The sequence below is a fragment of the Symphalangus syndactylus genome, chromosome 3, assembly GCF_028878055.3.
Source record: "Symphalangus syndactylus isolate Jambi chromosome 3, NHGRI_mSymSyn1-v2.1_pri, whole genome shotgun sequence".
Lineage (NCBI taxonomy): Eukaryota > Metazoa > Chordata > Mammalia > Primates > Hylobatidae > Symphalangus > Symphalangus syndactylus.
The window spans coordinates 67,142,442-67,166,666 of NC_072425.2; the positions used below are offsets into that span (position 1 = coordinate 67,142,442).

At 40.4% G+C, this 24,225-nt stretch overlaps 1 protein-coding gene across 5 annotated transcripts in view; it reads right to left on the bottom strand.

The window, feature by feature from the left end:
- VPS13A (vacuolar protein sorting 13 homolog A) overlaps nucleotides 1-24,225 on the bottom strand; it is a 264,964-nt gene that overhangs the window by 170,992 nt on the left and 69,747 nt on the right. For all 5 annotated transcript variants that reach the window (XM_055272202.2, XM_055272201.2, XM_063636975.1 and 2 more), the window contains exons 20-22: nucleotides 7,706-7,842; nucleotides 4,908-5,040; nucleotides 2,775-2,892 (exon numbers count right to left, since the gene is read on the bottom strand). In XM_055272202.2, coding sequence (XP_055128177.1) covers nucleotides 2,775-2,892; nucleotides 4,908-5,040; nucleotides 7,706-7,842 — 388 coding nt within the window. The remainder of the gene's footprint in view (nucleotides 1-2,774; nucleotides 2,893-4,907; nucleotides 5,041-7,705; nucleotides 7,843-24,225) is intronic.

Sequence of the window (24,225 nt, forward strand, 5' to 3'; positions counted from 1 at the left end):
TGCAAAACTCAAAAGCACAAGCAAACCTAAATCAATAGCCCATTAAATGGTTTATAAATTATTTATTCTTGGAATTTATTCCTAGAATAAGAGGATTTATTCCTGGAATAAAAGGATTTTTTGCTGGACTCAAGAAATACGATTTAATATATAGAGAGCAATTAAGGTAATATACCCCATTAAGAGAATGAAGGAAAAAAAAATCATCTTGATCATTTTTCACATGATCACATGATCATCTCAAAGCACAGAAAGGATTTGAAAAAATTCATCACATTTTCATAATAAAAAGTTAGCAAACTAGGAACAGAAGGAAACTACCTCAACATAATAAAGGTCATCCATAAAAATCCCACAGCTGACATCATACTCGATGGTGAAATACTGAAAGCTTTTCCTCTGGGCTCAGGTTAAAGGTGAGGATGCCAACCTAAACTACTTCTATTCAAGAGAGTGCTAAAAAATTCTAGACAGACCAATTAGGCAAGAAAGAGAAATAAAAGGCACCCATATCAGAAAGGGAAAAAAACTAACTGTACACAGATGATAGGATCTTATATGTAGAAAATCTTAAATCTGTTAGAACTTTAGAATCCTGAAATTTAGAATTGTAAACAAATTCACAAAGTTGCAGGATATAAAAATCAGTTAAGTTCCCATACACTAACAATAAACAATCCACCAAAAATTTTTAAATTCATTTACAATAGCATCAGAAAGAATAAACTTAAGAAATCAGGCAAGAGACTTTAGTACTGAGACCTAGAAAATGCTGGTGAAATCAAAGAAGACACAAATAAATAGAAAGATATTCCATGTTCATGGACTGTAACAGTCAATATTATTAAGATGTCAATACCATTCAAAGGGATCTACAGATTTGATACACTCTTTATCAGAATCTCTGTAACATTTTTTTACAAGAAAAGAAAACTCCATCCTAAGATTCATATGGAATACCAAAGGATCCCGAATAGCCAAGACAATCTGGAAAAAGAACAAAGTTAAATAACTCACATCTCCTGATTTCAAAACTTCCTACAAAGCTACAGTAATCTAAATAGTGTGGTACAGGAAAATAAAGACATAGAGACCAATGGACTAAAACAGAAAGCCCAAAAATAAGCTCTTGCATATATGGATAAATGATTTTCAACTAGGGTACCAAGGCCATTCAATGAGAAAAGGACAGTCTTTTCAACAAATTGTATTGAGAAAATGAGATATTTGCATGCAAAAGAATAAAGGCGGGTCCTTATCCTATATGTCACATACAAAAATTAACTCAAATGGACCAAAGATCTAAATAAAAGAAGCTAAAACTATAAAACTCTTTAAGGTAAACAAAGAAGAAAAACTTTATGACATTGGATTTTGTAATAATTTCTTGGATATGACACCAAAAGCATAGGCAACTAAGATAAACTGGACAATAAAAATTTTAAACTTTTAGACATCAAAGGCCACAATCAACAGAGTGATAAGGAAACCCAGAGTGAGAAAAAATATTTGCAAATCATATATCTGATAAAGAGTTAATATCCAAAATATATTTTAAAACTCTCACAACTCAGCCAGGCGAGGCAGCTCATGCCTGTAATCCCAGCAATTTGGGAGGCTGAGGTGGGTGGATCACAAGGTCAGGAGATCAAGCCCACCCTGGCTAACACGGTGAAATCCCGTCCCTACCAAAAACACAAAAAATTAGCTGGGCGTGGTGGCACACGCTTGTAGTCCCAGCTACTCAGGAGGCTGAGGCAGGAGAATCATTTGAACCCAGGAGGTGGAGGTAGCAGTGAGCCAAGATCATGCCACTGCACTCCAGCCTGGGCGACAGAGGGAGACTCCATCTCGAAAAAAAGAAAAAAATAAATAACCAGATTAAAAGATGGGCAAAGATCTTGAATATGTATTTCTCCAAATAAATACATGAATGGTCAACAAACACAAGAACAGATGTTCAACATCACTAAGCATTAGAAAAATCACATCCCTTCACACCTATTAGGATAACTATTAAAATAAAAAAACAGAAAATACCAAGTGTTGTAGAGGCAGTGAAGAAATTGAAACCCTTGTGCTGGCAGGAAAGTAAAATGGTGTTAACTGCTATAAAAAACAGCACAGCACTCCTCTAAAACTTAAACACTGAACTACAATATGATCCAGCAATTCTACTTCTGAGTATACACCCAAAAATACTGAAATCAGGGACTTCAGCAGATATTTGTACACAGCAGTATTATTACAATAGCCAAACAGCATTAACAACACAAATGTCCATTGAAGGATGAATAAATAAAAACATAGTATATACATATAAGGAATATTAATCAGCCTTAAAAATACATGAAATTCTGACATATGCTCCAACATGGATGAATCTTGAAGACATTATGCTAAGTGAAGAAACCCAGGCACACAAAATCTAATTTTCTATGATTCCACTTACATGAGGTACCTAAAATAGTCAAATTCATAAAGACAGAAGATATAATGGTTGTTGTCAGGGGCCGGGTGCAGGGTGAAATGGGGTGTTATTGTTTAATTGGGTATAGAGTTTCAGTTTGGAAGAGAAATAGTTCTGGAAATGAATGGTGGTGATGGTTGCATAACAACATGTGTGAACTTAATAACGAATTATACTCTTAAAAATTATCAAAATGGTAAATTTTATATACATTTTACCACACGCACAAGGAAAGGTCAATTAAGTATGGTATTTCCCTAGCTACCCAGAAGATCCATAGTCACATGAAACAAACAGTACATACTTGGGCATCCTTACATCCATGAAAACCATGGCCTTAGACAGTTCCAAATTGAAGTGCATGGGTACCAAAATATGCTGGGTAGATACACTGAGTTTTCGTGCTTCTCTCCAATTATCACCTAAGTACAGAAAATGGTTCATATTTAACGTAACTATAATATAACACACAAAACCTAAAATAACTATTAATACTTCATAGTCACACATTCCATTACATGAGAAAATTTCACCACAGCTAGGTAATCTTAATGTCACATTCTCAGGTACATACAATCAGTAGGTTATCAAATCTACTGCGCATCCACTGACAATCACTACACCAACCACATACCTTACCCAAAAAAGTAACATGACAGTAAGGCAATAATGCAAAAGGTAGTAAAAAGTGAGGTTCTTTAACAGTAACTAATAAAAGCTACCATTTATTCAAGATTTATAATTTCTACTCTTCTAGGTAATGTTTAAATGTTAATTCTCAAAATTCTGTATAATAATCCCACTTTAGAAAACTGAGACTCGAAAGAATTTATAACTTGCCTATGATCAACCTGCTAGTGATAAAACTGAAATTCACATCCAAGTCTACTTGGATGTTGTTGATTGGCAACAATCACTGCAGAGTTACGAGCCTAAATGTTCCATAAGGGAATGGTTAAATAACTGAGACCACAGCCCTATAGCATAATATAGACAATAAAAACCATGAGTTCAAGTGACCAAAATATTACTGGTAAAAGAAAAAATATCTGGATATAAAACTATATAAATCATGTAAAAAAAATACATTCACAAATACCTCCAATATAAACACCAAATAAGCACATCCCATATATTCACAGGCACATACACTGAAAAACATACTAAAAGGATGTGCAACAAAATATCAATAGTGTTCTTGCCTAAGCAGTAACATAAAGGTTTATCTTTTTGGTTTCTGAATTGTTCAGATTTTCTAAAATAGGTATAATCAGAAAGAAATAACTTTAAAAATTCATAACAAGATTAATGGGATCTCAGTCATATAATGCATTTTCACATATACTATCTCATTTGAACCTAATAATTCTATGAGTCAGATAAAATCCCAATCAAGGAAAACCAAACCCAGTAATTTATTCCCTGAAAAAGAATTTGTGGACTTCTAAAAATAATGTACTGTTGCCACCCACTATACCTTTGGGTTTCCTCCACCACAATTAGAATACGATAAAAATACAAACTACGTTCACTATCCTGAAGCAAATATAATTAAAGAAATAAAATGTTTCAGTCCTATACAAATTAACAATTTTGATAACAGCTACTTTGGATTCTCATTGTTTCTCCTTTTATTGGTTAGCTCAAGTAACTAAAATCTGACTGCATACAAACACATAGATCTCTACATATGGATCTTTTCAACACATCAAATTTTACTGAATTATATGCATGTTCACTAACACTCTAGGGATTCAAAAGCAGTACGACAGAATGAAAAGAAAGCTGAATGAATCTGGGGTCTCTCCCTAACTACTTAAATGGCTCTTGTCAAGTGAATTTCTGGCTTTGACTTCATCTTAAAAACTAGCTCTAAATCAGAGACTCCTGACTGGTATATCACAGTGAATGAGATACAAGCATGTCTAGGAGAGTGACCCTCGTCTTTGTATGGCTGTCCATGACTGTCAAAGCCCCTAGGCTGCTTACTTCTGGCCCTGAGCAATGTCTTCTGGTTATCCGACTGTGTAGTAATACCAACATCATTTTCAATATCGGCCAACTTTGGTCAAAGGCTGGAAAACATTGGTACAGATCAGGATTTCTTGACCTCAGCACTACTGATATTTGTTATGAGGGACCGGCCTGAACATTGTAGGATGCTTAGTAGTATCCGTCACCTTCACCCATTAGATGCTAGGAGTGCTACTCATGCTCTACCTGTGACAACCAAAGATGTCTCCAGATATTGACAAATGTCTCTTGGCGGGGGGGCAAGACTGCTCCTGGTAAGAACAGCTAGACAATATTTACTATCATTTCTAATTCAAAAATATAGAAGTTCTAACACATTTAAGAGGAAGGTCTTCAAAGTGTCTAAAAACCTAATTAATCACTTCAACAAAATCAATCAACAAATAATGCATTTTATACTCACCAACTCTACTGTAAAGCAGCTGTATGCTTGTAAGTTGAATATCAAACGAGTCATAAGCTATATCCATTATCTCTTTAAGATTAGCCTCACCTGGTTTCACATCTGGTAATTCAGAACGACTTTTACTCGTCACCTTCAAGTTAATTTTAATAGTTTAGACTATGCAAAATACTTCAAAATGTAAGTATAAAGTTTTTCATTTTTAGACTTATAAAATGTTAATAGGAGAGGATAAATTCACAAGTAAGCATATATAATAAGGCTATTAGAAAGGTCCTCATCCATGAGATATATAATAATAAGGAGAGTGATAAAGTAAATTTTTACATATTAGGATATATTTCCCATTTACTTGCATTAAAAGAAAGAAACCAAGATGGTCCTGAAGAATAATATGTCTACAAATTTTTTAAATGTGATAAGAGGCCTTCTCATTAAGAGCAAGATCAAGAGACAAATTTAGCTTCTAAAATGTTTCTATGGCATGATGACAAATACTGATACAGCTTTACAATAAGAAGTAAAAGAGTCCAGAATTAAATAGGATAGCTGAATTTTAGTTCCAACTCTGCCATTTATGCAACTCCAGGCAAGTTATATTTGTAGCTCTCCTTTCTTGGCATACTGTGTGCATTACTTTTTTCACTTAAACATCCTGGAGATGACTCCACAATAGTACATAAAGATCTTACTCATAAAAATACATGTGTGTACACATACATTTTTTAACTTTTTTTCCCTCTAGCTCATGTGAAGTAAACACTCAAAAAAAGATTATCTCTGTTTGAAAAGTAATAAATTTTAGGTAACAGGTTAAGCAAATTGCCTAAAGTCACAAAATTAGATACCCTTACTCCTAACCTTATGCTCTATTATACCACACTGCCCTTGAAACAACTGAATAAAATTCAAATATGAATAATAAGCTGTATAAATCTTATTATAAATATATACCCAGTGGGTGTTTACACAATTAACAAATGCAGAATTTTTAAAAATAGGATAAGGGAAGATGTCAGTATCAAGGACAGGCACGTATTTTTGTTAGGTGGCCAGAAAAAGCATTCTAATATTATCCACCTCTCTTGGTTCTTTAAACTGTGATAGATATTCCTCTACATTTAATGATTTACAGCAATGCTGTCCAATAGAACTTCTACAATAATGGAAATGTTCTGTATCAATGCTGTCAAATACAGGACAGGCGTGGTGGCTCACGCCTGTAATCCCAACACTTTGGGAGGTCAATGCCAGTAGATAACTTGAGGTCAGGAGCTCAAGACCAGCCTGACCAACATGGTGAAACCCCATCTCTACTAAAAATACAAAAACTGGCTGGGCGTGATGGCACATGCCTGAAATCCCAGCTACTTGGGAGGCTGAGGCAGAAGAATCACTTGAACTTGGGAGGCAGAGGTTGCAGTGAGCTGAAATCACGCCACCACACTACAGCCTGGACAATAGAGTGAGACTATGTCTCAAAAACAAAAACAAAAAATACAGTAGCCACTAGCCACTTCTGACTATTAAACTCTTAAATGTGGTTAATATGACTAAGAAACTGAATTAATTTTATTTAATTCTAATTAATTTAAATAACCACTGGCTGGCTAGTGGGTACTATAGTGAAGAGTACAGATCTAGAATACAGCAAAAAAAATGTATTCTCTACTGAAAATTTGGAAAGAAAAAAGTATATAATTAGAAAAAAAGGGCCAGGCACGGTGGCTCACGCCTGTAATCCCAGCACTTTGGGAGGCTGAGGTGGGCAGATCACACGGTAAGGAGATCGAGACCATCCTGGCTAACATGGTGAAACCCAGTCTCTACTAAAAATTACAAAAAAATTAGCCGGGCGTGGTGGCAGGGGCCTGGAGTCCCAGCTACTCGGGAGTCTGGGGCAGGAGAATGGCATGAACCCAGGAGGCAGAGCTTGCAGTGAGCTGAGATCCTGCCACTGCACTCCAGCCCAGGCCACAGAGCCAGACTCTGTCTCAAAAAAAAAAAAAGAAAGAAAAAAAGGGAAATGACTTAGGTAAACAGAAGACGACCATTTCTCAATTTAGAATTATTTAATACAAATATTAAAATGTCAATATATATAGTTTTATACACAAAAAATTTCAGAAAGATGAAGACGTATTTGATTGTTTCCACAATTCTCTATCATTCTATATACTTTAAGTAATCAAGTAATAGGTCTAAATTGAGAAAGAAATAAGCTTCTCAAGCACAACTCTCAAATACTATAAATATAAATCTTAGATTCCGGCCAGGCACGGTGGCTCACGCCAGAAATCCCAGCACTTAGGGAGGCCAATGCAAGTGGATCTGCAACATAGTGAAATTCTGTCTCTACTAAAAATACAAAAATTAGGCGGGCGTGGTGGCGGGCACATGTAGTCCCAGATACTCAGGAGGCTGAGGCCTGAGAATCACTTGAACCTAGGAGGCAGAGGTTGCAGTGAGCCAAGGTCACAGTACTATATTCCAGCCTGGGTGACAGAGTGAGACTCTGTCTCAAATCAGTCAATCAATCAATCAATCAGTCAATCAATCTTAGATTTGAACCTGACCTGCAGAGCTTAATTGGTCATTTTGCTTTCATAAGTGTAGGAAAACTACCTAATTGAGACTTCGCTTTATTTAACAGAAAGGAAGATTTCTCAAATCTTACTTATCTACCACAAATCTAGGAAAAAAAGCAATAAATCAAACTGTTTAAAAAACAAAACACATTTAAAACAAAGAAACACCCTAAATGCTATTATCATCAATCAAATATTATTAGTATATACCTTTAGATGACCAAGGTCCAAAAGAAGCAGATTTGATGTAGAACTAAAAATTCCATCTTGTGGGACAATAATATATGAAGCCTTCAAATTAATTTTGAGATCAAGAACTTTCTGTGTTTCAATAATATACAGCAGACCTGGAAAAAATATAAATCTTTTCTATGAATACTTTTCACAAATTACTCGAGAAATACAGAATCACTAAATATATGAACTGATAAAACAATCTTAATGTAAAATTAGTATTAATTTTAAAATGACCTCAGCAAAATACTTCCAATATAAAATTTACAATATCTGCCAATGCATGTACTCCTATTTAAATACAGCTGAGTACAAAATTGGAGTGATTCTTCAAAAAAAAAATTTTTAACCTATAAACTCAATTTGGGTAAAACTGGGAAGATACAGACCAAAAAAAAAGTTTCAGTGACATAAAATATTTATTCACAACAACTCTTACAATCTACATAGATACTTCTCAATTCATAAACTTCATAAGCTACATTTACCATACTGAACAATAACACTTGATCTTAATATTATTCTGAGAATATAAAAAATCCTGGATTATCAAATCATCTTCAATAAAATCATATGTAAACCAGAAAAGGCAACAAACCAGAGTTTCCCATTCCCTAGGTCCTTCATTCACTTGGAGTTTTTTAGTCTAATAAATTTAATTCATTCACTTGCATGTGATTAGTATACCAAATTCATCTATTTTATGTCCCTAAGTCCAGCATCAGCTTTAAATCTAAACAAATTATTTTCTATGAGATGAGAACCCTTTCTTAAAGAAAAAATTATATAAGCAGCCATCAAATCAGTTTGAGTAAATGAAAGATATTTGACTTAAAAAGTTTAAAAAGATCTGACACTCAAACAAAAAGGCACATTTTTTCACACACACACACACAAAATGTAGGCAGGTCAGTATATTTGAATATAACCTTTAAAGTTAAGAATTTATTATTAAAGAATACATGTTCAAATTAAAGAATATGTCAACAATTTTAATGTACTTAAAATTACAAATAAAATACATATACAATTATAAAGCTTAAAAGCAGACATTGAGCAAGTGTCAAGTGCCAACACATAATCAGCTTGATATACAAGCCAACAGAAAGATAAATTAAAAGTAATTAAAATACCTTCTGTTTTAAATATCTATTTAAATTAAAATAAAAAATAAATAACCTAAGCCTGTGCTACAGTTTGGTATTTTACCCTCCAAAACTCATGCTGACACCTGACTTTTAATGTTGGAGGTGGGACCCTAATAACAGCTGTCTGGGTCATGGGGGCAGAGTCCTCACAAATGGCTTGATGTTGTCCTCATGGTAATGAGTGAGTTTTCTCTCTTTTAGTTAGAGCTTGTTGTTTAAAAGAGCCTGGCACCTCTTTCCTTTCTCTTGCCGTGTAATCTCTGCACATGTGGGCTCCCCAACCCTTTCTGCAATGAGTGGAAGCATTCTGAAACCCTCACCAAAAGCAGATGCTGGAATCATGCTTCTTGTACAGCCTGTAGAAACATGAAACAAATAAACCTCTTTTCTTCACAAATTACACTGCCTCCAGAAGTCTTTATAAAAATAACACTAATAAATTACGTCTGTGACAGCTCTTCCTTGAAAAATGAGAAACTGTTATCAAAACTGTGTCATCTTTAAGGGATTCCAATGGCCTTGCACAGGTAGCCCAAGCAAGATTCTAGTAAAGAGAGGAAGAAAAAATCTTGGCATTTCCCATAGCCTATAAGAAGCAAATTAAAGTGAAATCTCTTAAAATGAGGATGGAAGGTGAGGTGAGATAGAGGTTTGAAAACAGACTGACAGATCATCAAAAATTCTGAAGACCATCCAATTAGCCTGAAACATAAGAGCAGAATTGACTCAAACAGTGATTCATTCTTTTTCCCCAAATGATTTGGATTCAAACATGGATGGCATGATTTTACTAAAGTAACAAGAAGCATCCAGAAGGGTCAATCCGACATTCAAGATTCTCCAGAGACTATCTGTTAAGCATTTCTCTACCTTCATTTCCATCTCTAGTCTAAGGACTCCTCATGTATTCTGGCTTCTACAAATCTAAGTTCTGGTACTCCTTGGAAGTCCTACCATAAGCCTTAGTTTCAACAAAGCCTTTCTTGATGCCAGGACACAATGATTTCTCTAAGTTGTTTTTAATGGAAGGGAGTGGGGAGTATTTTATTTTGAGCTTAGGTTGATTGGGTCTCTCCCCTATTTTCCATTGCACTTACAACAAAATCCTAACTGCTTAATATGACTTTCATGTTTGCATAATCAAGAGTATGCATCTTTAACATCCCTCCACTCTCCCCTCACTCATTACATTAGAACCAATTCAGTCTTCTACAACTTCCAAATTCACCCAATTGTTTGCTTAAGTTAAGCTCTTCACAGTGGACCATCACCTTGAAGGCTCTTTCTTATATCCTTTAGCAGTGTGGATCCTACATATATATCTGGTCTTAATGTTGAATTTTCAGAGATCTTCTCTAACACTACCACCAAGATTAAATTGGGGCATCTATCATTCTCATTTCTTTCACAGCATTTGGGCTGATTATAGAATTGTTTCCTCACTCAGCTCCAAATTCACCCACTTGTCTGCTCTGTGAAAGTAGATCTGAGTTGCTTAAATGATTTTCCTTTGCCAACTAGCACTGAAATAGATAACACAGGAGAGACACTGCAGGAGAAAAGAGTTGGCTTCCTGGTTCCAGTACACTCATTTAGCGATATCCTGCAACACTGTGCCTTTCTCCAACACAATGCATAACGTGCACAAGGGCCGACAGCACTCAAAAGCCAGTATTCTGCCCCTAGAACCCTCCTCAGGTGGTTTCACAGCAGAACGAGGGTAGTGAGACATTGCCACATGAATATTTTTCCTTTTCACCTCAGAGGATGGATTTCCAGAAAGTTTTAGAGAGCAGATTACCAGAAAGACATGAGAATGGCTTTTCTGCCATTCAGTGACTCACAGAGGTTCCTTCTCCAACAAAGTGTGGATTTCAATTCTCAAGGAAGACACAGACCTCTTCCTAGGTAACCCTGTCTCAATTCTATATTCCTTATAACTACTCTTCTTAAATATACGCATTTTTGGAGACAGCATCTCACTCTGTCACTTAGGCTGGAATGCAGGAGTTGCTATCATAGCTCACTGCAGCCCTGACTTCCTGGGCTCAAGCAATCCTCCAGTCTCAGCATGCCAAGTAGCTGGGACGATAGGTACACGCCACCAAACCTGACTAATTTTGTAATTTTTTGTAGAGACAAGGTCTCACTATGTTGTCCAGGCTGGTCTCCAACTCCTGACCTCAAGTGTTCCTCCTCGCTCGGCCACCAAAAGCTCTGGGATTACAACTATGAGCCATGGCGCTTGGCCTCGTTACATTCTTTAAAGTTACTCTTTGGAGTAACAAAACAGTCCCTCATTATAGTTAATAATTCATTACATTAAATATACCTATCAAAATTACTGTGTGGTTTTTCTCTCCTGATTGGACCCATACAGCATTAATCAAAATTTTCCAATAGATTGCTCTTAGTTTTATATTTGTCATATCCATAAGAGTATAATATCCATTGATAGGCAAGAACTACATCCATTCTGATCACTGCTATGTTCCCTAAAACCTAGCATAGTGTCTGACATATAGATTAAGCTCTTGATATATATTTAAATGAGTAAATAAATGAAATAACTGAAAGAAAATGATTCACTATGATCCTATCAGAGAACCTTGTACTCTGAAAGAAGAGTTTTAGCAAATGACCACATCTGTTTTCCTGCCAGAGACAAAGGATAACTAGTTGAGCAGGCTCTGTAAGCTCATGCCATAGTTGACAACAAAAAAACCTGAAAGACCTTGAGTTCCTAGAAAGGAAGAGGAAAATAACAAGCTGAGCATCCCTAATCTGAAAATCCAAAATCAAAATGCTCCAGGATCTAAAACTTTTTCAGCACCACAATAACATGATGCTCAAAGATCATATTCACAGAAAATGCTGCTTAGAACACTCTGAATTTCCTGTTTCCCAATTAAGGATGTTGAACAAGTAAATAAAATACAAATATTCCAATATCCGAAGAAATCTGAAATCTGAAACATTTCTGATCCCAAACATTTCTGCTAAGGGATACTCAACCTATAATACAAGAAAGAAACCAGGATGTTAATAGAGGAGAATGTAACAAAATAAAAGGAAGAAAGGAGGAATATGAGGGAAAGAAAGAAGCTAAGTAACCAGAATCATTATAATATATATGAGTCTCTTCACAAATAGGTAAATTTTAACTTTCTAGAAAAAAACCAAAATACCTTAAATTTTAAAAATTAAGTGCAAAAACCTATCATAGAAGCTTTCCATTTTGTTTTCATAGAATTAGCACTTTTATACTACTGGTGTAAAAAAGAAAACAAAGTTGGAAGAATAGACTTCAAATTTTAAAGGTTATTAGGTACAGAAGGTAAAATACTGAAGACTTCCACTTTCTAAAATATATTTCTGTAACATGTGAACTCAGTGGACCCAAGATGGCCGAATAGGAATAGCTCCGGTCTACAGCACCCAGAGTGAGCGACACAGAAGACGGGTGATTTCTGCATTTCCATCTGAGATACTGGGTTCATCTCATTAGGGAGTGCCAACAGTGGCGGCAGGACAGTCGGTTTAGCGCACCGTGCACGAGCCGAGCCGGAGCAGGGCAAGGCATGGTCTCACTCGGGAAGCACAAGGGGTCAGGGAGTTCCCCTTCTTAGTCAAAGAAAAGGGTAACAGACGGCACCTGGAAAATCAGGTCACTCCCACCCTAATAATGTGCTTTTCCAATGGGCTTGGAAAATGGCACACCAGGAGATTGTGTCCCGCACCTGGCTCAGAGGGTCCTACGCCCACGGAGTCTCGCTGATTGCTAGCACAGCAGTCTGAGATCAAACTGCAAGGCAGCAGCGAGGCTGGGGGAGGGGCGCCTGCCATTGCCCAGGCTTGCTTACATAAACAAAGCAGACAGGAAGCTCGAACTGGGTGGAGCCCACCACAGCTCAAGGAGGTCTACCTGCCTCTGTAGACTCCACCACTGGGGGCAGGGCACAGACAAACAAAAAGTCAGCAGTAACCTCTGCAGACTTAAATGTCCCTGTCTGACAGCTTTGAAGAGAGTAGTGGTTCTCCCAGCACGCAGCTGGAGATCTGAGAACGGGCAGACTGCCTCCTAAAGTGGGTACCTGACCCCCGAGCAGCCTAACTGGGAGGCACCCCCCAGTAGGGACAGACTGACACCTCACTCGGCCGGGTACTCCTCTGAGACAAAACTTCCAGAGGAACTTTCAGACAGCTGAATTTGCGGTTCACGAAAATCCGCTGTTCTGCAGCCACTGCTGCTGACACCCAGGCAAACAAGGTCTGGAGTGGACCTCTAGCAAACTCCAACAGACCTGCAGCTGAGGGTCCTGTCTGTTAGAAGGAAAAGTAACAAACAGAAAGGATATCCACACGAAAAACCCATCTGTACATCACCATCATCAAAGACCAAAAGTAGAAAAAACTACAAAGGTGGGGAGAAAACAGAGCAGAAAAACTGGAAACTCTAAAAAGCAGAGCGCCTCTCCTCCTCCAAAGGAATGCAGTTCCTCACCAGCAACGGAACAAAGCCGGACGGAGAATGACTTCGACGACTTGAGAGAAGAAGGCTTCAGACAATCAAACTACTCCGAGCTACAGGAGGAAAATCAAACCAATGGCAAAGAAGTTAAAAACTTTGAAAAAAAATTAGACGAATGTATAACTAAAACGACCAATGCAGAGAAGTGCTTAAAGGAGCTGATGGAGCTGAAAGCCAAGTTTCAAGAACTACGTGAAGATTGCAGAAGCCTCAGTAGCAGATGCGATCAACTGGAAGAAAGGGTATCAGTGATGGAAGATGAAATGAATGAAATGAAGCGAGAAGGGAAGTTTAGAGAAAAAAGAATAAAAAGAAATGAACAAAGCCTCCAAGAAATATGAAAGACCAAACCTACGTCTGATTGGTGTACCTGAAAGTGACAGGGAGAATGGAACCAACCTGGAAAACACTCTGCAGGATATTATCCAGGAGAACTTCCCCAATCTAGCAAGGCAGGCCAACATTCAGATTCAGGAAACACAGAGAACGCCACAAAGATAATCCTCGAGAAGAGCAACCCCAAGACACATAATTGTCAGATTCACCAAATTTGAAATGAAAGCAAAATGTTAAAGGCGGCCAGAGAGAAACCTCGGGTTACACACAAAGGGAAGCCCATCAGACTAACAGCTCATCTCTTGGCAGAAACTCTACAAGCCAGAAGAGAGTGGGGGCCGATATTCAACATTCTTAAAAAAAAGAATTTTCAACCCAGAATTTCATATCCAGCCAAATTAAGCTTCATAAGTGAAGGAGAAATAAGATCCTTTACAGACAAGCAAATGCTGAGAGATTTTGTCACCACCAGGCCTGCCCTAAAAGAGCTCCTGAAGGAAGCACTAAACATGGAAAGGAACAACTAGTACCAGCCACTGCAAAAACATGCCAAATTGTAAAGACCATCAAGGCTAGGAAGAAACTACATCAACTAACGAGCAAAATAACCAGCTAACATCACAATGACAGGATCAAATTCACACATAACAATATTAACTTTAAATGTAAATGGGCTAAATGCTCCAATTAAAAGACACAGACTGGCAAACTGGATAAGGAGTCAAGACCCATCAGTGTGCTGTATTCAGGAAACCCATCTCACGTGCAGAGACACACATAGACTCAAAATAAAGGGATGGAGGAAGATCTACCAAGCAAATGGAAAACAAAAAAAGGCAGGGGTTGCAATCTTAGTCTCTGATAAAATAGACTTTAAACCAACAAAGATCAAAAGAGACAAAGAAGGCCATTACATAATGGTAAAGGGATCAATTCAACAAGAAGAGCTAACTATCCTAAATATATATGCAACCAATACAGGAGCACCCAGATTCATAAAGCAAGTCCTGAGGGACCAACAAAGATACTTAGTCTCCCACACAATAATAATGGGAGATTTTAACACTCCACTGTCAACATTAGACAGATCAACAAGACAGAAAGTTAACAAGGATACCCAGGAATTGAACTCAGCTCTGCACCAAGCGGACATAATAGACATCTACAGGACTCTACACCCCAAATCAACAGAATATACCTTTTTTTCAGCACCACATCACACCTATTCCAAAATTGACCACATAGTTGGAAGTAAACCTCTCCTCAGCAAATGTAAAAGAACAGAAATTATAACAAACTGTCTCTCAGACCACAGTGCAATCAAACTAGAACTCAGGATTAAGAAACTCACTCAAAACTGCTCAACTACATGGAAACTGAACAACCTGCTCCTAAATTGACTACTGGGTACATAATGAAATGAAGGCAGAGATAAAGATGTTCTTTGAAACCAATGAGAAGAAAGACACAACATACCAGAATCTCTGGGACACGTTCAAAGCAGTGTGTAGAGGGAAATTTATAGCACTAAATGCCCACAAGAGAAAGCAGGAAAGATCCAAAATTGACACCCCAACATCACAATTAAAAGAACTAGAAAAGCAAGAGCAAACACATTCAAAAGCTAGCAGAAGGCAAGAAATAACTAAAATCAGAGCAGAACTGAAGGAAATAGAGACACAAAAAACCCTTCAAAAAATTAATGGATGCAGGAGCTGGTTTTTTGAAAAGATCAACAAAATTGATAGACCGCTAGCAAGACTAATAAAGAAGAGAGAAGAATCAAATAGACGCAATAAAAAATGATAAAGGGGATATCACCATCGATCCCACAAAAATACAATCTACCATCAGAGAATACTACAAACACCTCTATGCAAATAAACTAGAAAATGTAGAAGAAATGGAAAAATTTTTCAACAAATACACCCTCCCAAGACTAAACCAGGAAGAAGTTGAATCTCTGAATAGACCAATAACAGGCTCTGAAATTGTGGCAATAATCAATAGCGTACCAACCAAAAAGAGTCCAGGACCTGATGGATTCACAGGCGAATTCTACCAGAAGTACAAGGAGGAACTGGTACCATTCCTTCTGAAACTAGTCCAATCAATAGAAAAAGAGAGAATCCTCCCTAACTCATTTTATGAGGCCAGCATCATGCTGATACCAAAGCCTGGCAGAGACACAACCAAAAAAGAGAATTTCAGACCAATATCCTTGAAGAACACTGATGCAAAAATCCTCAATAAAATACTGGCAAACCGAATCCAGCAGCACATCAAAAAGCCTATCCACCATGATCAAGTGGGCTTCACCCCTGGGATGCAAGGCTGGTTCAACATACGCAACTCAATAAACGTAATCCAGCACATAAACAGAACGAATGACAAAAACCACATGATTATCTCAATAGATGCAGAAAAGGTCTTTGACAAAATTCAACAAGCTTTCATGATAAAAACTCTCAATAAATTAGGTACTAATGGGATGTATCTCAAAATAATAAGAGCTATCTATGACAAACCCACAGCCAATATCATACTGAATGGGCAAAAACTGGAAGCATTCCCTTTGAAAACCGGCACAAGACAGGGATGCCCTCTCTCACCACTCCTATTCAACATAGTGCTGGAAGTTCTGGCCAGAGCAATCAGGCAGGAGAAGGAAATAAAGGGTATACGATTAGGAAAAGAGGAAGTCAAATTGTCCCTGTTTGCAGATGACATGATTGTATATCTAGAAAACCCCACTGTCTCAGCCCAAAATCTCCTTAAGCTGATAAGCAACTTCAGCAAAGTCTCAGGATACAAAATCAATGTACAAAAATCACAAGCATTCTTGTACACCAATCACAGACAAACAGAGAGCCAAATCATGAGTGAACTCCCATTCACAATTGCTTCAAAGAGAATAAAATACCTAGGAGTCCAACTTACAAGGGATGTGAAGGACCTCTTCAAGGAGAACTACAAACCACTGCTCAATGAAATAAAAGAGGATACAAACAAATGGAAGAACATTCCATGCTCATGGGTTGGAAGAATCAATATCGTGAAAATGGCCATACTGCCCAAGGTAATTTATAGATTCAGTGCCATCCCCATCAAGCTACCAATGACTTTCTTTACAGAATTGGAAAAAACTACTTTAAAGTTCATATGGAAGCAAAAAAGAGCCCACATCGCCAAGTCAATCCTAAGCCAAAAGAACAAAGCTGGAGGCATCACGCTACCTGACTTCAAACTATACTACAAGGCTACAGTAACCAAAACAGCATGGTACTGGTACCACAACAGAGACATAGATCAATGGAACAGAACAGAGCCCTCAGAAATAATGCCACATATCTACAACTATCTGATCTTTGACAAACCTGACAAAAACAAGCAATGGGATAAGGATTCCCTATTTAATAAATGGTGCTGGGAAAACTAGCTAGCCATATGTAGAAAGATGAAACTGGATCCCTTCCTTACACCTTATACAAAAATTAATTCAAGATGGATTAAAGACTTACATGTTAGACCTAAAACCATAAAAACCCTAGAAGAAAACCTAGGCAATACCATTCAGGACATAGGCATGGGCAAGGACTTCATGTCTAAAACACCAAAAGCAATGGCAACAAAAGCCAAAATTGACAAACGGGATCTGATTAAACTAAAGAGCTTCTGCACAGCAAAAGAAACTACCATCAGAGTGAACAGGCAACCTACAGAATGGGAGAAAATTTTTGCAATCTACTCATCTGGCAAAGGGCTAATATCCAGAATCTACAATGAACTCAAACAAATTTACAAGAAAAAAGCAAACAACCCCATCAAAAAGTGGGCAAAGGACATGAACAGACACTTCTCAAAAGAAGACATTTATGCAGCCAAAAAACACATGAAAAAATGCTCATCATCACTGGCCATCAGAGAAACGCAAATCAAAACCACAATGAGATACCATCTCACACCAGTTACAATGGCCATCATTAAAAAGTCAGGAAACAACAGGTGCTGGAGAGGATGTGGAGAAATAGGAACACTTTTACACTGTTGGTGGGACTGTAAACTAGTTCAACCATTGTGGAAGTCAGTGTAGCGATTCCTCAGGGATCTAGAACTAGAAATACCATTTGACCCAGCCATCCCATTACTGGGTATATACCCAAAGGACTATAAATCATGCTGCTGAAAGACACATGCACACGTATGTGTATTGCGGCACTATTCACAATAGCAAAGACTTGGAACCAACCCAAATGTCCAACAACGATAGACTGGATTAAGAAGATGTGGCACATATACACCATGGAATACTATGCAGCCATAAAAAAATGATGAGTTCATGTCCTTTGTAGGGACATGGATGAAACTGGAAACCATCATTTTCAGTAAACTATCGCAAGGACAAAAAACCAAACACCGCATGTTCTCACTCATAGGTGGGAATTGAACAATGAGAACACATGGACACAGGAAGGGGAACATCACACTCCGGGGACTGTTGTGTGGTGGGGGGAGCGGGGAGGGACAGCATCAGGAGATATACCTAATGCTAAATGATGAGTTCATGGGTGCAACACAGCAATATGGCACGTGGATACATATGTAACAAACCTGCACGTTGTGCACATACACCCTAAAACTTAAAGTATAACAAAAAAAAAAAAAGTGAACTTTATATTGTGGATATTTACTGTTTGGTAATTTTTTTAAGTAATAAAAGTTGAGGTAAACAAATCTTAGAGATAAAAAATCTCCAAATCTGAATGTCTATAGTGGGTTTCCAATATGATTAATTTGTATTTAACTATGAATTTCTATGAATCAAGAACAACTGACTAGAAGTAGCCTGATCTTATGCTTTGGTTTCTACTCAGTATATAATATACCAATATACAGAATGTAAACTAGGAATGGAATTCCCAGATTTTAGCAAAGAATACAGGAATAATGCAAACCCTATAGTTTCTAGAGGTAAGTTATTCACGTACAATCTAATTTAAAACTATTCAGATACAAAAACAGTAGAGAAAAATGAGCAAAAGCCAGAGAAGACAGACATATATATTTTGAAGAATATAACACACACTTTTCTGTGAAAAAAGAAAAATTAATAATGAATCAAGATGCATATTACAATACAGCCTAACAAAAGACAACTAGTTAGACATTTCCTGAAGGTCTTATCAAAATGTGTAGTGATTTCTTGACTTATCTAAATTATTTTATCTTAAGAAAGAGAACAAAGGAAAATGACAGATAGTATATCTCATATCTACCAACAAGGGTAAAGTGAATATCATAAAAATGGCAAGAGAAAAATCATAATTTCATGCCAGATTTTATAGCCACCAAAATGGGACAAATTCTGAGTTCAATTAGAAGTGTACTCCAGACTTAACAAAACCAGAATTTTAAAACTTTGACAATGAAATTGGATCTTACTCCAAAGAGAATTTCAGCCTCTCAGAACAAAGGAAACAGAAGACAAAGATGGAGAGTCTAGCAAGAGTTCTCCTCACAAATCTGAAATCTTAAAGGACACTCACTCAAAGAAAGAATAATCGTGAAGTTAAACCTTCCTCTCCCTAAAACACTCTCACAGGGGGATGCAAACAAAGGCCATGAGAAAAATTAGGAGAAAAAGGTAATACCTTTGTGAATGATAAGTATGATACATTCCTCAAGGAAGTATGTAGCCCAGTAATTCTTTGGCAGTCCAGAATATCTTAAGCAATGAACTTAGTTATGCCACCAACATACCCAAGGTACCTGGCAGAAGAAATATAAATCTTCCCCGAATGAAGGCCCCCTTATCTCAGGCTTCAGAGAATTCTCCCAAATAATATTCTAAGGAAAATGAGCAGATTACAACTAAAAATTACCAAGCATAAAAAGACACATGTTACCGTAAGTACCAACAAAAACAAAAGACAGAAGATAGGAAAAACAGAACCACAAAAGTCTTCACATAACGGAATATCTGAAAAGAGAGAATTAACTGGTGAGACAGAATATAAAATACTGTACTTATGATCTCTGAAAAAAAAAAAAAAAAGAAGACAAGTATAAAGATATCCATGGGAAATACAGAACCAAAAAAGAATGACAACACAGATTTTAAATTTAACAAAACAGAATTCCTAGAGGGAAAAATATAATCACTGAAATTAAACTTAATGAAGAGATTTGATACCACATTGGACATGGCTAAAGAAGGACTCAGGCCTTCCTTCCTTCCCTCCCTCCCTCCCTCCTTTCTTTCTTTCTTTTCTTTCTTTTCCCTCTGTGGCCCAGGCTGCAATCTACTCTGCTCGCTGCTGCCCCGCACCGAAGACTGCCTGTGACTGCTGGCGCTCGCCGCCTGCTTTTTCTCCTTTCCCTGCAGGCGCGGTTTCGCCATCTTGGCCACGCTGGTCTCCAGCTCCTGACCCCGAGTGCTCTGCACGCCTCCCGAGGTGCTGGGACTGCAGACGGAGTCTCGCTCACCCGGGCTGTAGTGCAGTGGCGTGGTCTTGGATCGCGGCAACCTCCGCCTCCCAGCTGCCTGCCTTGGCCTACCAGTGTGCTGGGATTGCAGCCCCTGCCCGGCCGCTGCCCCGTCTGGGAGGTGAGGAGCACCTCTGCCCCGCCACCCATAGTCTGGGAAGTGAGGAGCGCCTCTGCCCGGCCACCCATAGTCTGGGAAGTGAGGAGCGCCTCTGCCCGGCCGCCCATCGTCTGGGAAGTGAGGAGCGCCTCTGCCCGGCCGCCCATCGTCTGGGAAGTGAGGAGCGCCTCTGCCCGGCCACCCATAGTCTGGGAAGTGAGGAGCGCCTCTGCCCGGCCGCCCATCGTCTGGGAAGTGAGGAGCGCCTCTGCCTGGCCGCCCCGTCTGGGAAGAAGTGAGGAGCGCCTCTGCCCGGCCACCCCGTCTGGGAAGTGAGGAGCGCCTCTGCCCGGCCACCCCGTCCGGGAAGAAGTGAGGAGCGCCTCTGCCCGGCCGCCCCGTCCGGGAAGAAGCGAGGAGCGCCTCTGCCCGGCCACCCCGTCCGGGAAGAAGCAAGGAGCGCCTCTGCCCGGCCGCCCCGTCTGGGAAGTGAGGAGCGCCTCTGCCCGGCCGCCCCGTCCGGGAAGAAGCGAGGAGCGCCTCTGCCCGGCCGCCCCGTCCGGGAAGAAGCGAGGAGCGCCTCTGCCCGGCCGCCCCGTCTGGGAAGAAGTGAGGAGCGCCTCTGCCCGGCCGCCCCGTCTGGGAAGTGAGGAGCGCCTCTGCCCGGCCACCCCGTCCGGGAAGAAGCGAGGAGCGCCTCTGCCCTGCCGCCCATCGTCTGGGAAGTGAGGAGCGCCTCTGCCCGGCCGCCCCGTCTGGGAAGTGAGGAGCGCCTCTGCCCGGCCACCCATCGTCTGGGAAGTGAGGAGCGCCTCTGCCCCGGCCACCCATCATCTGGGAAGTGAGGAGCGCCTCTGCCCGGCCACCCATCGTCTGGGAAGTGAGGAGCGCCTCTGCCCGGCCACCCATAGTCTGGGAAGTGAGGAGCGCCTCTGCCCGGCCACCCATCGTCTGGGAAGTGAGGAGCGCCTCTGCCCGGCCGCCCCGTCTCGGAAGAAGTGAGGAGCGCCTCTGCCCGGCCGCCCCGTCTGGGAAGAAGTGAGGAGCGCCTCTGCCCGGCCGCCTCATCTGGGAAGAGAGGAGCACCTCTGCCCAGCCGCCCCGTCCGGGAAGAAGTGAGGAGCGCCTCTGCCCGGCCGCCTCGTCTGGGAAGAGAGGAGCGCCTCTGCCCAGCCGCCCCGTCTGGGAAGTGAGGAGCGCCTCTGCCCGGCCGCCCCGTCTGGGAAGTGAGGAGCGCCTCTGCCCGGCCACCCCGTCTGGGAAGTGAGGAGCGCCTCTGCCCGGCCACCCATCGTCTGGGAAGTGAGGAGCGCCTCTGCCCGGCCACCCCATCCAGGAAGTGAGGAGCGCCTCTGCCCGGCCGCCCCCTCCAGGAAGTGAGGAGCCCCTCTGACCGGCCACCCCGTCCGGGAAGTGAGGAGCGCCTCTGCCCGGCCACCCATCGCCTGGGAAGTGAGGAGCGCCTCTGCCCAGCCACCCATCGCCTGGGAAGTGAGGAGCGCCTCTGCCCTGCCACCCATCGTCTGGGAAGTGAGGAGCGCCTCTGCCCGGCCACCCATCATCTGGGAAGTGAGGAGCGCCTCTGCCCGGCCACCCTTTGTCTGGGAAGTGAGGAGCGCCTCTGCCCGGCCGCCCCGTCTGGGAAGAAGTTAGGAGCGCCTCTGCCCGGCTGCCCCGTCTGAGAAGAAGTGAGGAGCATCTCTGCCCGGCCGCCCTGTCTGGGAAGAAATGTGCAACGCGTCCACCCGGTCGCCCTGTCTGGGAAGTGAGGAGCGCCTCTGCCCGGCCGCCCCGTCTGGGAAGAAATGAGGAGCACTTCTGCCCGGCCGCCCTGTCTGGGAAGAAGTGAGGAGCACCTCTGCCCGGCCGCCCTGTCTGGGAAGTGAGGAGCACCTCTGCCCGGCCGCCCCATCTGGGAAGAAGTGAGGAGCGTCTCTGCCTGGCCGCCCCGTCTGGGAAGTGAGGAGCGCCTCTGCCCGGCTGCCCCGTCTGGGATGTGGGGAGCGCCTCTGCCTGACCGCCCCGTCTGGGAGGTCTACCACGGAGGCCAGAAGCAATGTGGGGGCTGGACATGGTGGCTCACGCCTGTGGTCCCGGCACTCTGGGGGGCCGAGGCGGGTTGATCACTTCAGGCTAGGAGTTCGAGACCAGTCTGGCCAACATGGCGAAACATGAAAAATACAACAGACAAACCAACCAACCAACTCAGTGACAACAAAACAGGTCTACCCTGGAGTCATACTCTAATTTTTTCTATTTTCCTCCCTTTCTGATCCTTTATCCCACTTTCTTTTTCTTCCTCTTCCTTCTCCTTCTTCTTTGTCAAATAGAGGATTGAGTTATTATCACTGATCCATATAAAGTCCCTCTCTCATTTATTTTAATTCCCACCCCCCATTTCTATTCCCCGACTTCCCATGTGCAACCTTCCTAATATGTTTGATACGCATCTTTTTGTATGTATTTTTAGAAAATGTTTATTGTTTTGTGTGCAAAAAAAATTAATTAAAAAAATAAATAAATAAATAAAAAAGGACTCAGTAAATTAGAAGATAAATTAGAAGAAATTACCCAGCATGTAACACAGAGAAGAAACAGATGGAAAGAAAGCAGGATACAGAAGGAGAATGGAAGATGGAGTAAAAAAGGCTAAAATTCATTTAGCCAGAATTCCAGAAGAGAATATATGTAAAGAGTTAGTGGCTAAGAATTTTCCAGATAGATTTTCTAGAATTCATTAAAAATCCCAGTACTCAGATTCATGAAATCCAATGAATCCCGAAAAGGATATATAAAGCAAATCTATAGCTGGATACACCAAATTGCAACAACAGAATACAAAAGATAAAAAGTTCTTAAATGTAAAAGAAAAGGATAGATAATGTAAAAAAAAACAGCAGACACACTGACACCTGAATTCTCAACATCAGTAATGAAAACCTAAAGACAGAATGGCCTCTTCAATGTATTAAGGAGAAAATGAACATCAACCTTTAATTCTACATACAGTAGTATCATGCCAAACTAATATGCAATGGGGCATGGTGGCTCATGCCTGTAATCCCAGCACTTTGGGAGGCTGAGGGAGAGGGATCACCTGAGGACAGAAGTTCAAGACCAGCCTGGCCAACATGGTGAAACCCTATCTCTAGTAAAAATACAAAAATTAGCTGGGTGTGGTAGCAAACCCCTGTAATCCCAGCTACTCAGAAGGCTGAGGCAAAAAAATTGCTTGAACCTGGGAGGCACAGGTTGCAGTGAGCCGAGATTATGCCACCGCACCCCAGCCTGGCCAACACAGCAAGACTCTGTCAAAAAATAAAAATAACAAAAAATAACAAAAACAAAACACAGATTTGCCACCAGCAGATTCTTACAAGAGAAAATATTTACAAGGGAAGTTTACAAATGAACTTCCAGGCCAGGCACGGTGGCTCACACCTGTAATCCCAACACTTTGGGAGGTCGAGGCGGATAGATCACCTGAGGTCAGGAGTTTGAGACCAGCCTGGCCAACATGGTGAAACCCCGTCTCTATTAAAAATTTTTTAAAAATTAGCCAGACGTTGTGGTGGGTGCCTATAATCCCAGCTACTCAGGAGGCTGAGGCAGGAGAATCGCTTGAACCCAGGAGGCAGAGGTTGAAAAAAAAAAAAAAAAGAAAGAACTTCCAAAAGAAAGAAAATAAAATCAGATAAAAAGTGTAAGGTATAAGAGAAATGAAGAGCAAAGAAGGTAGTAAATGCACAAGTAATTGTAAACTACCATGAACTATATACATACAGTAAAATAAAGTATTTTTTAAGTAAAAAAATTAGTATATGGGGATGGTATATAAAGTTCAAGAGTACTAAAGTCCATATAATGACTAGGAGAATATAAAAATACACAAAAA